The sequence below is a fragment of the Puntigrus tetrazona genome, chromosome 14, assembly GCF_018831695.1.
Source record: "Puntigrus tetrazona isolate hp1 chromosome 14, ASM1883169v1, whole genome shotgun sequence".
NCBI classification, from domain to species: Eukaryota; Metazoa; Chordata; class Actinopteri; order Cypriniformes; family Cyprinidae; genus Puntigrus; species Puntigrus tetrazona.
This window is the reverse complement of record NC_056712.1, coordinates 19526133-19539006: the sequence shown is the minus strand read 5'-3', so window position 1 is coordinate 19539006 and position 12874 is coordinate 19526133. Positions and strand designations below refer to the sequence as shown.

Here is a 12874-nt window from a genome sequence, read left to right as displayed (position 1 = left end):
CTGCAGGATTTTAATCCATTGCGGCGCAAAGTGTTGTCAATTGTTTTCCTGGTGACTTTGGTCCCAGCTGCCTTGAGGTCATTCACTAACTCCCGCTGTGTGGTTGCAGGCCGATTTCTCACAGTTCTCGTGATCATTGCCACCCCACGAGGCGAAATCTTCTGTGGAGCACCAGACCGAGGTCTATCGATGGTCATGTTACACTTCTTCAATTTTCTCACAATTGCACCAACGCTTGTTACTTTAATACCCAGCGTCTTGCTAATGTTTTTGTAGCCCATTCCAGATTGGTGCAGGTCAACAATCCTGTCTCCGAGGTCCTGAGAGAGCTCTTTGGTCTTACCCATGTTGGAGAGTTTGGGATCTGTCTGATTGTCTGAGTCTGTGAACAGGTGTCTTCAATTCAGTTAACAAGTTGATTGGGAGTGTCTAACTGGTCTGTGAAAGCCAGAACTCCTAATGCATGCTAGGGGATCAAATACTTATTTCCCTCAATGAAATACAAATCAAGTAATATATATTCTTTAAAGTTGTTTTCTGGATTTTCTTTTTGATATTCTGTCTCTCCATGTTAGAAAACATCTACCATTAAAAGTATAGAATGATCTTTATTAGTGGGCAAACCAACAAAATCAGCAAGGGATCAAATACTTTTATATATATATGTGTGTGTGTGTATATATATATATTTCTGTTGGGGTTTTGTTCTTGACGGTCTTCTCTTCTCTGTCTTCAGGTGCGAGTTCAAGCGTCGTACGACTTCCAGGGAAGCTCACCCGGCGATCTCACTTCCCTGCGCTGGAGGGTGGATGATAGCTGGTTCTGCGCTGAGGGCAGAGCCGGCAGCGGTCTGGTGCCGGTGGATGTGGTGAGGGTCATGGGTCAGCAGCGGCAGCAGCCCGTGGCTCTCTGCAGAGCTCTGTACGACTTCAACGCTGACGGTCTGGACCCGGGGGACAGCAACGAGTGCCTGACCTTCTTCAAGGTTCGTCTTTATTCACCTTTCTTTCGATTTGGTCTTCTTTAATCAGGGCTGGTGCGGTGAGCACAAAAAAGTTTGGACGCTTAAGCCGTAATAATTGTGTTCATGTCACTGCGTTAATAAAACATCAAAGCAAGTGGCGTCTGCTAACATTTTTCTAGACTCAAAGCTGTTTTTGCAACGACCTTTTCAACTTCTTTGACAGACAGAAAGGGTGGAGCCCAGAATTTCAAATATATACATTATTATATAAACAAAAATTACGGCATCTCACAATTCTATTTTTTTTTCTTTAAATTCAAGTTTAAATCTCTCAGTTCTTATTATATTTCTTTAAATTCAAGTTTAAATCTAACAATTCTTATTATATTTCTTTAAATTCAAGTTTAAATCTAACAATTCTGATTATATTTCTTTAAATTCAAGTTTAAATCTAACAATTCTGATTATATTTCTTTAAATTCAAGTTTAAATCTCGCAATTCTTATTATATTTCTTTAAATTCAAGTTTAAATCTAACAATTCTGATTATATTTCTTTAAATTCAAGTTTAAATCTCGCAATTCTTATTATATTTCTTTAAATTCAAGTTTAAATCTAACAATTCTGATTATTTTTCTTTAAATTCAAGTTTAAATCTTTCAATTCTGATTATTTAGAGATTTAAATTTAGAGATTTAGATTAAAATTTAAATTATATTTCTTTAAATTCAAGTTTAAATCTAATAATTTTGACTATTTTTCTTTAAATTCAAGTTTAAATCTCTCAATTCTGATTATTTTTCTCACAGTTCTGATTTAGTTTCTCATAACCTTTTATCATTATTTTAAATTTTTTTATTTTTTTTTTTACAATTCCAAAACAGAAATGGACTTTCATTTTATATATACCTCTTTATAAAACCCAGAAAAAAATCTAAACACACACACACACATACATGCACAAACACACGCACTATAAGCACGTATTATTCTATGCATTATTATTTTTATGTGTGAGTGAAGCGTCTAAGTGTCTTTAGAGTCTACTGTATGCTTCGTATCTCTTGCCTCATTACCGTGATTCATAAAGTGGGTCCTGGGAAGCAAATAAAACTCTCCTCTTTGGGCTCTTTAGTGCAGCAGTATTGTTAGTCACACCGCGGGACTTGAATTATATAACGGTTTTGACTCGGGCACAGCATCCATTAAAGGACATTTTCCTGGAGTGTTGTTTTTTTCTGAGAGCAGATGGTTTAAATGGGTCTGGAGCCGAGTTAAGGGTGTAATGGGCCCCAGCTCCGAGTGACTCCAGCTAAGTAAACGTCTTCAGGGACGTCCTGCACCCACAGCTGCCTAACTCTCTCTCTCTCTCTCTCTCTCTCTCTCTCTCTCTCTCTCTCTCTCTCTCTCTCTCTCTCTGTCTCTCTCTCTCTCTCTCTCTCTCTCTCTCTCTCTCTCTCTCTCTCTCTCTCTCTCTCTCTCTCTCTCTCTCTCTCTCTCTCTCTCTCTCTCTCTCTCTCTCTCTCTCTCTCTCTCTCTCTCTCTCTCTCTCTCTCTCTCTCTCTCTCTCTCTCTCTCTCTCTCTCTCTCTCTCTCTCTCTCTCTCTCTCTCTCTCTCTCTCTCTCTCTCTCTCTCTCTCTCTCTCTCTCTCTCTCTCTCTCTCTCTCTCTCTCTCTCTCTCTCTCTCTCTCTCTCTCTCTCTCTCTCTCTCTCTCTCTCTCTCTCTCTCTCTCTCTCTCTCTCTCTCTCTCTCTCTCTCTCTCTCTCTCTCTCTCTCTCTCTCTCTCTCTGTCTCTCTCTCTCTCTCTCTCTCTCTCTCTCTCTCTCTCTCTCTCTCTCTCTCTCTCTCTCTCTCTCTCTCTCTCTCTCTCTCTCTCTCTCTCTCTCTCTCTCTCTCTCTCTCTCTCTCTCTCTCTCTCTCTCTCTCTCTCTCTCTCTCTCTCTCTCTCTCTCTCTCTCTCTCTCTCTCTCTCTCTCTCTCTCTCTCTCTCTCTCTCTCTCTCTCTCTCTCTCTCTCTCTCTCTCTCTCTCTCTCTCTCTCTCTCTCTCTCTCTCTCTCTCTCTCTCTCTCTCTCTCTCTCTCTCTCTCTCTCTCTCTCTCTCTCTCTCTCTCTCTCTCTCTCTCTCTCTCTCTCTCTCTCTCTCTCTCTCTCTCTCTCTCTCTCTCTCTCTCTCTCTCTCTCTCTCTCTCTCTCTCTCTCTCTCTCTCTCTCTCTCTCTCTCTCTCTCTCTCTCTCTCTCTCTCTCTCTCTCTCTCTCTCTCTCTCCCCCCCGCAGGGAGACAGCATCACTCTTATCAAACAAGTCAACGGAAATTGGGTTGAAGGTAAACTTGGAGACAAAGTTGGGATTTTTCCTCTGCAGCTCACGGAGGTAAGGCAGCACGCTTTTATTCTATTTTATATTGCGTCTCCCCAAAAGAAGTCGTACACGTCCAGACCCCGGTAATAATAAAATAACTACACGAGAAATAATATTTTGCGTGAGTAATTACATTTTCAGTACAGTGCAAAAAATTACTGCACCATGTTTTTTTATTTTACAACCATAATGCACGCTATAAATTGTCCGTTTTAACATGTTCAACAATTAAACCAGGGCTGTTTAATCTTTTTTTTGTTGTATTTCTTTAATAGTATGTGCACAAAATATTCACTATTACTGTATTTACATCTTGTTATTATAGTATTACGTAGATACACTGCTTAGTTAATACTGAATATAACATTTGAGTTTTTAAATATTTCCATGCCAATTTTAGGTACAATTATAAGTAGCAATAATATTTTTTATACTATTTTTTTTAAAATAATAATAGTTTTTAATAATTTTATTTAGGTTTTATTTATTATCAGGTTAATTGAAAATTAATATCAGCTGAAATAAAGCTGTTTACATTGTTTCACTTCAACATATATACTATTAAATGTTTTTATGGTTTTATTTAATTATAAAAAGCTTACTTGCATACTTTCTCGCAGTGCTCACCTTACATTGAAAACCTTTGAAACAGTCATTATTGATACGAATAGAAGTTGCACATTACATTTTAAGTTTACAAATATATTGCAATGCCGGAGGGATAATAAGGCACGTTGCTAAACTTTTACATTTGTGTAACAGTTTTATGTAAAAAAAAACAACAACTAATAATAATATATGTAATGCAATGCAATGCAATGCTATGCTCCTAAAAATAGGCTTCTCTTTTCATTTTGAAACGACATATAACTCACGATTTGTTTTTTACTATGCACTCGAAAAGCGTTTATGTCATACAGAACTTACAAACGTTTAAAATCACCGAAATCTCGTCCCTCGTCGGTCTTTTGGCTGTCCCCTAATCGTTTAATGTCGCGGTTAAATTCGGAACGACGGGCCCTCATCTGTACTTATCGCCGCGATAACGGAGCGCGCTGTCTGTGACTGAACTTCACGCGCCGCCGGATAATTAAGGAATGCTTTTCGGTATCCGTGCGCCGGATTATATCAGAGGTTGCTCAGATAAAGCAGCCAGGCGTGAAGGCACACGCTTTCTTTTCCTCCGGTGGCAGAGCAGCAGCGCATCACGGGAGAAACCGAGAGAGGGAGCGTCACTCCTCCTGCCCACACGCGCCGCGCCGCTCCTCGGAGTTTGTTGTGCATCCCCGCCTCCTTCTTAAACCGCTTTGCGTTTTCCCCCGCTGCAGCCGAACCCGACGGCGCGCGAGCTTCTGGAGAAGCGCGAAAGGCGGGTCGAGGCCGGCTTCCCCGGGAGGAGCGCCGGAGCGTCTCGCCAGTCGGCCGGGCCTCCCAGCGTCAGTCTCCTGAACAGCCAGAACCGTCCTCAGGTCCAGCAGGGCTCCAGCAAGACGTTTAACAAGCCGCGCGCGAGGAGCTCGCGCAGGAACCCGCCTAAGGTGAGCGAGCAGCCCCTGCGCGCGGGAAGGACGCGGGTAGCCGCGCGTGCTGCGCTCGATGAGTTTAAGCTCCTGGTCGGGAGAGAGTCAGGTGGGCTTGTTTTCGTTGTCTGCGCTCCTTCTTGTGAAAAACTAGGAACGGTTTTTATCATGTCTTAACGTGCGCGTGATGCAAATGTGGCCGCTTCGGTCTCAGATCGTGCGATATATTTGGTTGTGTACATAATGTGTGTGTGTGTTCTGTGCATATTTATTATATAAATGCATTCTCATGCATTTAAGAGAAATTGTATGTTTATATATTAATACTGTCAACCGATTAATCGTGATGAATTGCATGCAGAATAAATGTTTTTGATGAAATGTCATATTAAATATATGTAATGTTTGTAAATTACATATATTTATATGAAATATATATATTTTTATTCATAAAATAGGACATATAAAATATATATTTATATTATAAAATTCATTATAAAATTAATCTATAAATGTATAAGAATTCAAATAGGATATATATATATATATATATATATATATATATATATATATATATATATAATATATATAATATATATATTTATATTATAAAATTAATTATAAAATTAATCTATAAATGTATAAGAATTCAAATAGGATATATATAATATATATTTATATTATAAAATTATTTATAAAATTAATCTATAAATGTATATGAACTCAAATATTATATATATATATATATATATATATATATATATATATATATATATATGAAATTAATTATTTATAAAATTAATCTATAAATGTATAAGATTTCAAAATATATATATATATATATATATATATATATATATATATATATATATATATATATATATATATATATATATATATGCTGTATGTGTGTGTATTTATATATATATATATATATATATATATACATTTTGAATATACACTGTACACATACATGTATAATAAAAACAAAAAACTTATTATTTAGTGCTACCATCAATGCATTGCCATCACCTAAAACAGGTTAATCCTTCTGGCATTGTACTGAAGTTCCCCTCAAAATGTGGTGCAAGTATTTCTCTCCTCTGTCAGTGTGAGATGTTTTCCCGTGTGAGAGGAAGCCAGCGTGTTTGAGAGCTAAAAATGCCCCTTTCTCTGTCGCTGCTTTACAAGCTCATGACTCACATAGGGTTACATAACACTTTCCTCTTATCTGGTTGAAAGGCTCGTTCCTCTCCATCGAGCAGCGACTCTCTCTCTCTCTCCTCCTGCCATCAGCTGTGTCATTAATAGAAGGCGAGGAGAACATCACATCTCAGAGAGACGAGTCACTCGTATTACGACCTGCCCGGGGCCAGTTAACACTGGATTTCTTGCATTATTTGTGTTTTTTTTCATCTTCCTCATCAGATTGCGCAACGCTCTGAAGTCACAGAAAAACGTGCCCACGGTCTCTGACTCAGCAGCATCCTTCTGATGCAAAAGAATAAAGCGGTAGCTTGCCTAAAAATATAAAATTGCGTCATTGTTTACTCATCAATGGAATGCAAATATTGCAGAATACGATAAAACCTCCAGTAGGTTGCAGCAAGTCACCGTCTTAAAGAGGAGTTCATTGAATATATACTGTATATTTTTATATATATAAATATATATATATATATATATATATATATATATATATATATATATATATATATATATATATATATATATATATATATTTATATATATATAATATATATATATTTTATATATATATATATATATATATATATATTTTTTTTATAATTTTTATATATATATATATATATATATATATATATATATATATATATTTTTTTTTTTTTTTTATTATATATATATATATATTTTATATATATATATATATATATATATATATATAAGAAATTTATGTGAGGAAATCTTTGGATTCGGCAAAAACAAAAATGTCAAATATCCAACAAATTTAGTTACAGTAGATGTTTTAGTCTGCACTGTTAAAATAAATACATAAATAATGCAGTTTTGGAGTTTTACCGCCCAAAATATAAATAAACCCTTTTTTCTACTCAAATTTTATGTTTAAATTAATAGTGGCATTTCTGTAGCAATTATTAGTGAAGTTTACCAGTAATTTCTGATTGAAAATAGTTTCAAAGTCAACCCCTCGCCAGAGTTTCGTATAACGTTCTTAAAATACACGCTCTATTATACTTATCTGGTGCTTTTAAGACACAGTTGGATGGCAGCACTACTTCTGTTAGCGCCTGGCTGAGATGAATCACCTATGCTGTGTTTCTCATTTGTACGTCTGGCTGAATAAAAGGTGTTAACGTATAACTCGGGGCGTCCGTGTCTTCTGATGTAACTAAGCTGTAATCACATGCTCTCTCTCAGATAATTATGGCACATGCTGTAGGTGTAAGTGATTAAGAGAGGCGCCCAAATAGTTACAGAATCTCACTTTAAGAGGAAGACTTTATTATTACGTTTTATTTTGCTTTGTTTGGTTTTACAGTCTTTTTTTAAATTGTTTTTGCTTCTTTTTATTTTTGGCTGTTTTCTGTTGTTTTTATTCTTTGTTTGTTTTAGTTAGTTGTTGTCTTTTTTTAGCCTCGTCTTTATTTTTTTTTTGGTTTGTTTTTGTGTCGTTTTTAGTCTAGCTTAATTATACTTTTGCTTTGTTCTTGCCTTTTGCTTTTTAGACTTGTCATTTTTGTTTCGTCTTGGTTTTTGTTGCTCATCCTGTTTTTGCTTAGTTTTTTTTTTTACGTCGTTTTTCTCAGTGCTTTTTTATTTTTAGTTAAGATTTTGTTTTGCTTTAGTTTTTACCTTTTTAAATGTTTTTTTTTTGTTTTTGCTTTGTTTAGTTGTTGCTCGTTTGTTTTTTCTTTTGTGTTGTTGTTATTTTTGTCTTTTGCTTTTTGTCACGTTTTTTCTTTTTTGTTGCTCATCTTGTTTTTGCTTATTTTTTGTAATGTCGTTTTTTCTCAGTGCTTTTTTATTTTTAGTTAGGATTTTGTTTTGCTTTTAGTTTTTACCTTTTTAAATGTTTTAGTTTTTGCTTTGTTTAGTTGTTGCTCGTTTGTTTTTTCTTTTGTGTTGTTGTTATATTCGTCTTTTTGTGTCACGTTTTTTCTTTTATTTTTGTAGCTCTTTGTTTTTTGCCCTTGACTTTTTTTGTTTCGTTCATTAGTTATCCGGAAACGCTTGCAAGCCACGTATCATCTTACTGCTACATAAGCACGAATGCATGGAGTTCAAATGTTGGGCTAGACTTTGATTGAAGAGATTACTGTGCTGTCGGTGTCTGTGCAACAAAACAAAAATGACCAGTTACTTTCTGACTATTACAGAAAGACAGAACAATGAGCGGTGAAAGTCCGCCGACCATCACCATGGCACTGATTAACCCTCAGGCTTCCCCCCTGCCTTCAGAGAGCAAGATGTCCGCCACCCAGCAGCTCTCTATCAGTGTGTAAGTGTTTATGAGATCGCCGCCAAATGTATCAGTCACCTTAAAGATGATCTTGCATTAAAGCAAAATGTGTTCAATTACTGTGAGTGGGTAAACGATGACAGTCGTTTAATTTTTCTTTGACTTCAGGTGCGCCGCGCTGTATTCCTACGCGCCTCACCGCTCTGAAGAGCTGGAGCTGAGGAAAGGTGAAATGGTGGGGGTTTATGGGAAATTCAAAGAGGGCTGGCTCCGTGGACTGTCTCTCAGAACAGGCAAAGTAGGGATCCTGCCGGCCAACTACGTTACACCTGTGCTCAGGTGAGCAGAAGAGCAGTTTGCGGTGCTGCCGGGCGACATATAGCGACAACAGTAACCGAGCGTGCGATATTGGACATCTTGATTGGTTTCGATAACCGTAATTTGACAATATATTGCTTAGTGTGTTCTGGTTACGGATAAATATTTGACACCAGTAGGTGGCAGCAAGTCCTTAATAAGTGATCCATTCATTTAATTGATTCATTCAAAGTTGCTGATTCGTTTAGAAATGAAGCAAGTGGCAACGAGCGTACTATCTGTCCTAAATTCTATGCAGCGTTAGTCATTTTCAGCACTATTTAGGGCAGACAGGGTGGACGCCGGGACTGTCTTTTAGAATGAATCACTGAATCGTTGACTCAAGTGACTCAGATTCATTTAGGAACTAAAGAACTGGGACGCACAGAAGTTCTGGTTTGGGTTATAAATGATTTTCATTGGTGAAACTCAATTTTAAGCTCTTGTTTGTTGAACTGCTCATGAAAAAACGGCTTTTGCCAGCGTCATGTAAATATACGAACGAAAACAATCTTTTCGGTTTCACAACTTGGATCGTTTTAACAGCATTGTAATAGTTTTCATCACTAGTTTTTATAGACCGTTTTAGTTCTAATTAGGAGCGTTTTAGTTTTACAAGCGCAATTGTGCTGATAAACCAGCTTACGGCAGTATACCGACTTTCCCACAGGACTTCTGCAAGGTTTCTTGAACAGACCAAACCTGCCGTTCCCAACACGAGCGCAGTCTCAGCCAAGCGCCACACCCCGCACAAGCCGCAGGCTGTTGTTCTGGCCCTAGACCGAGTCAACGCCGACGCCCCTTCAGCCGCAATGGCTGTGACGTCATCGGCCAGTCCCGGGCGAGCGCCGCAGCTGGGCGGAAAACAGGGATGGAGCACCGTGAGACGCGCCCTTCACGCCACACACAGGGGTGAGAGCCGACGGGCCCCGACACGCCGCCGCGTGCAACTGCTCTTCAACAGCTAGTCAAAACTGGGTTTTCTTTATACATTTTTTTGTCATTTTAAGCCAAGAGACACGTGACGCGTTTTTGAAATGTGTCTATTCTGCTCAACAAAACTTAAAGGTGCTGCATGCAGGATTCACACCGAGTGGTTGAACCAGGTATTGCAGTCCAAATGTAAAATATCGGAGATGTTTTTTTCCACCCGGCTCGTCTTGCTCAGGCTTGGCGAACACGCCGGTTGCCAGATTCCCGCTCAGACCCCTTCTGTTTGCCGGCTTTCATCACTGAAGTGAAATGCGCTGTGTTTTCCGCCAACTGGCAACCCGTGGTACTGAAACACGATTGGTTAAACTGACAGTGGGCGGGTTTCACAAACCAAAACTGAGGCCGAGAATAATTGACTGTAGCATTGTTTTTCAGATGAACAAGTCAATTCTTAAATATCTGCAAACATATTATAGTGAGTCAAAATCCTACATACAGCACCTTTAAAAATAATGTGGCAAAAGTGCTTCTAGGCATCTTTTTCCTGACCTTTTCTCAATTTTATGGGTATAGCATCCAATATCATCCGCGTCCAACTATTTTTAGCTGTAAAAACAGTTTTGCTGCTTAATATTGAAAATTGGTGTGTTCTAAGATGTTATTTTATCCTATTTATGAGCACACCGGTTGTTGTTCTCCAAGCGTCTAACAGACCGGAGGCCTCACCTATAAGATTACCTCAGCTTTCAGGAAAAGGGTGGATAAGGAGCCTTCAATGGAACCATTAAACTTCAGAAAAAGTTCTTTATGGGCAGAAACGTTTTTTTTTTTTTAAACATAAAAAAATGCTTACTTGAAAGGTGGGAAATAACAAATGGTTCTTTACATCCACAACACCTTTTGGGAACCTTTATTTTTTAAAGAGTGAGGGCTGCGTTTATTTAATCACAAATGCTGTAATATCGAAAAATATTGTACAATTTTAAACTGTAATTGATTCCTGTCCTCTATTGAGCGTCAGTACGATGTCACATGACCCTTCGTAATTATTTTAACATGCTGATTTGCATATTAGAATGATTTCTGAAGGATCGTGTGACGCAGAAGACGAGAGCAATCATGCTGAAAATTCAGCTTTGATCACCATAATAAACGTTCACGTTTTTTAACTTTTTTTGATACTACAGTTTTACTGTATTTTTAAATATGTATATTTCAAGTCAATGCATCCTTGGTGGGCACAAGACTCCAAACGTAGTGGATCTGTATGGACATGTTTTAGATCCGTAGCAAAACAATTAGTGAATGTGTTGATTTTGGGTTAGGTTAGATTGAACAAATATATATATAGCTATTTCTCTGTTCATATACTTTAAATAGATTTTTTTGTGGTGCTGTGCAACAATTAATCGTGATTAACTGCATCCAGAATAAAACTTTTGTGTACATATATTATGAATAAAAAAAAAAAAAAAATAATAAAAATATATATATATATATATATATATATATATATATATATATATATATATATGTGTGTGTGTGTGTGTGTGTGTGTGTATGTATATGTATATATATATATATATGTATATGTGCATATATTTTTAAAATATATACTTTGTGTGTGTATATATACATGCACAATAAATGTACACAGTACACACTTTTATTTTGGATGCCCAGCACATATAGACATGATCTCCTGCAGCTGGTGTGCTATTCAGCCCGATACATTTCTGCCTTGCCTTGCCTTTTCTTTAGGCTTGCCTCATCACGGAAACTACAATTCAAATTCCATCGTAAGCCTTCAGCCTCCACCTCAGGATTTGGGGCAGATCTACACTCTCGGCCGCTCGCCCGTTCTTCCCAAAAAGAGAAACGGTTTGTTCTCGAACCCCATCAAGGCGCAGCACTGGGCGTACGAAACCACGGCTCCCTCTGCTGGAGCTTATCAGCCGGTCGGCAGGGACCCGGTCCAGAAAGAGGCCCCCGTCGCAGCTCCTCAGTCCATTCTGGTCAAACCAGACGCTCACAAGCACAACACGGAGAAGGTGAGGCATCTCCATGAACCTTCTAGTTGTCATGTTCTAGGATTGAATGAATTTTTCGACCCCCTGAATACTCAACGAAACGGCATTTTGCTTTTGATCTTTTTCAGATAGTGAAGTCAGTGCGCTTCGTGACTCGTGATGCTCCTCAGGCTTCAAAAGCGCCGTCCAGCTCGCCTCCAGTCTCTACTTCCCAGCCCGGTCTTTCCTCTCTAGACCACTGGAACCCTTCAGCCATCTTGGGTCGGGATGGAAGCACATTAGTTTTTAAAGACACAAAAACACCCAGAAAGAGCACGGATCACGCTTCTACGGACTGCCTCTCGCTAAACATGAAGCCTGCGCTGATCAACAACCAATCCGGCACTAATAGGTGGGTTTCCTTTTAAAGGAAGCGTCGTGTTATCTGATGGCTCTTGTGTTGCAAGCTAGCTAGTGTTGACTGGCGGATTTGAGATAAAAACACTTCCCGTCAGAAAGAATCAACCTGCGAATTCTGACCGGCTCGTGTCGTTTTCTTCAGATTTAGGGTCATGAAAGGCTACAGCGCTAAAACGGACGCCGAGCTCACGCTGACCGAGGGAGAAATCGTCGTCGCTCAGAGGCCTCGAGCGGACGGAAGGCTTCTCCTGACCCAGGAGATCAGCGGGAAGACGGGCCTTTTCCACAGCAGCGTCCTGGAGATCCTGGACAAGCTTCTCTGAGCGCCACGGGTTCTTCCGCGCGCGTTCTCCGTCCAGTGCTGTGTTTATAGTCGCACCGTTTTAGCCAGTCGTGTCATGAACCCGAACGAAAAGCAATATCCTGTGTACTTTTAAGTACGACGAATCGCGTCTTGTTTGATGCACACCCACTTGGCACAAAAACTAGGTTTTTCCTTCATGGTTAGTCAGATGAACGTGCCTTTTTGTATGTCGAATCACTGTATGCACTTTTAGACGTGGTGAGAGGTGGGGAGGTTTGTTAATTCTGGTCATCTTTGACTGTTGGATTAAGGGAGGGTTTTAGTGATGACTTGCTCAAGATTGTCTTTTTCACTCACAAAATCCTGTCGTCTCAATACAGTAATGGTGGATTTGTTTTGTTGTATAAAACGTCATAGCATCTATATCCTGACGATGGAATTCTTCGTTCCTGTTCTCGGTCCCTTTTTTGGGGGGAATTTTGGGAAAACTGGTAAACTTACAATAACAATAAACACGAAGAGCTCTGGATTTTCTTTCCCTTTTA

At 38.6% G+C, this 12874-nt stretch overlaps 1 protein-coding gene across 1 annotated transcript in view; it reads left to right on the top strand.

Annotated features, from left to right (window-relative positions):
- The window catches only part of sh3rf2 (SH3 domain containing ring finger 2), a 16148-nt gene extending 3290 nt beyond the window's left edge, over positions 1–12858 (top strand). Inside the window, exons 2-10 of the mRNA XM_043257272.1 lie at positions 737–985; positions 3243–3338; positions 4655–4864; positions 8224–8345; positions 8475–8645; positions 9334–9575; positions 11358–11647; positions 11755–12017; positions 12168–12858. Coding sequence (XP_043113207.1) covers positions 737–985; positions 3243–3338; positions 4655–4864; positions 8224–8345; positions 8475–8645; positions 9334–9575; positions 11358–11647; positions 11755–12017; positions 12168–12348 — 1824 coding nt within the window. The 3' untranslated portion in view covers positions 12349–12858. The remainder of the gene's footprint in view (positions 1–736; positions 986–3242; positions 3339–4654; positions 4865–8223; positions 8346–8474; positions 8646–9333; positions 9576–11357; positions 11648–11754; positions 12018–12167) is intronic.
- Positions 12859–12874: the final 16 nt, after the last annotated feature.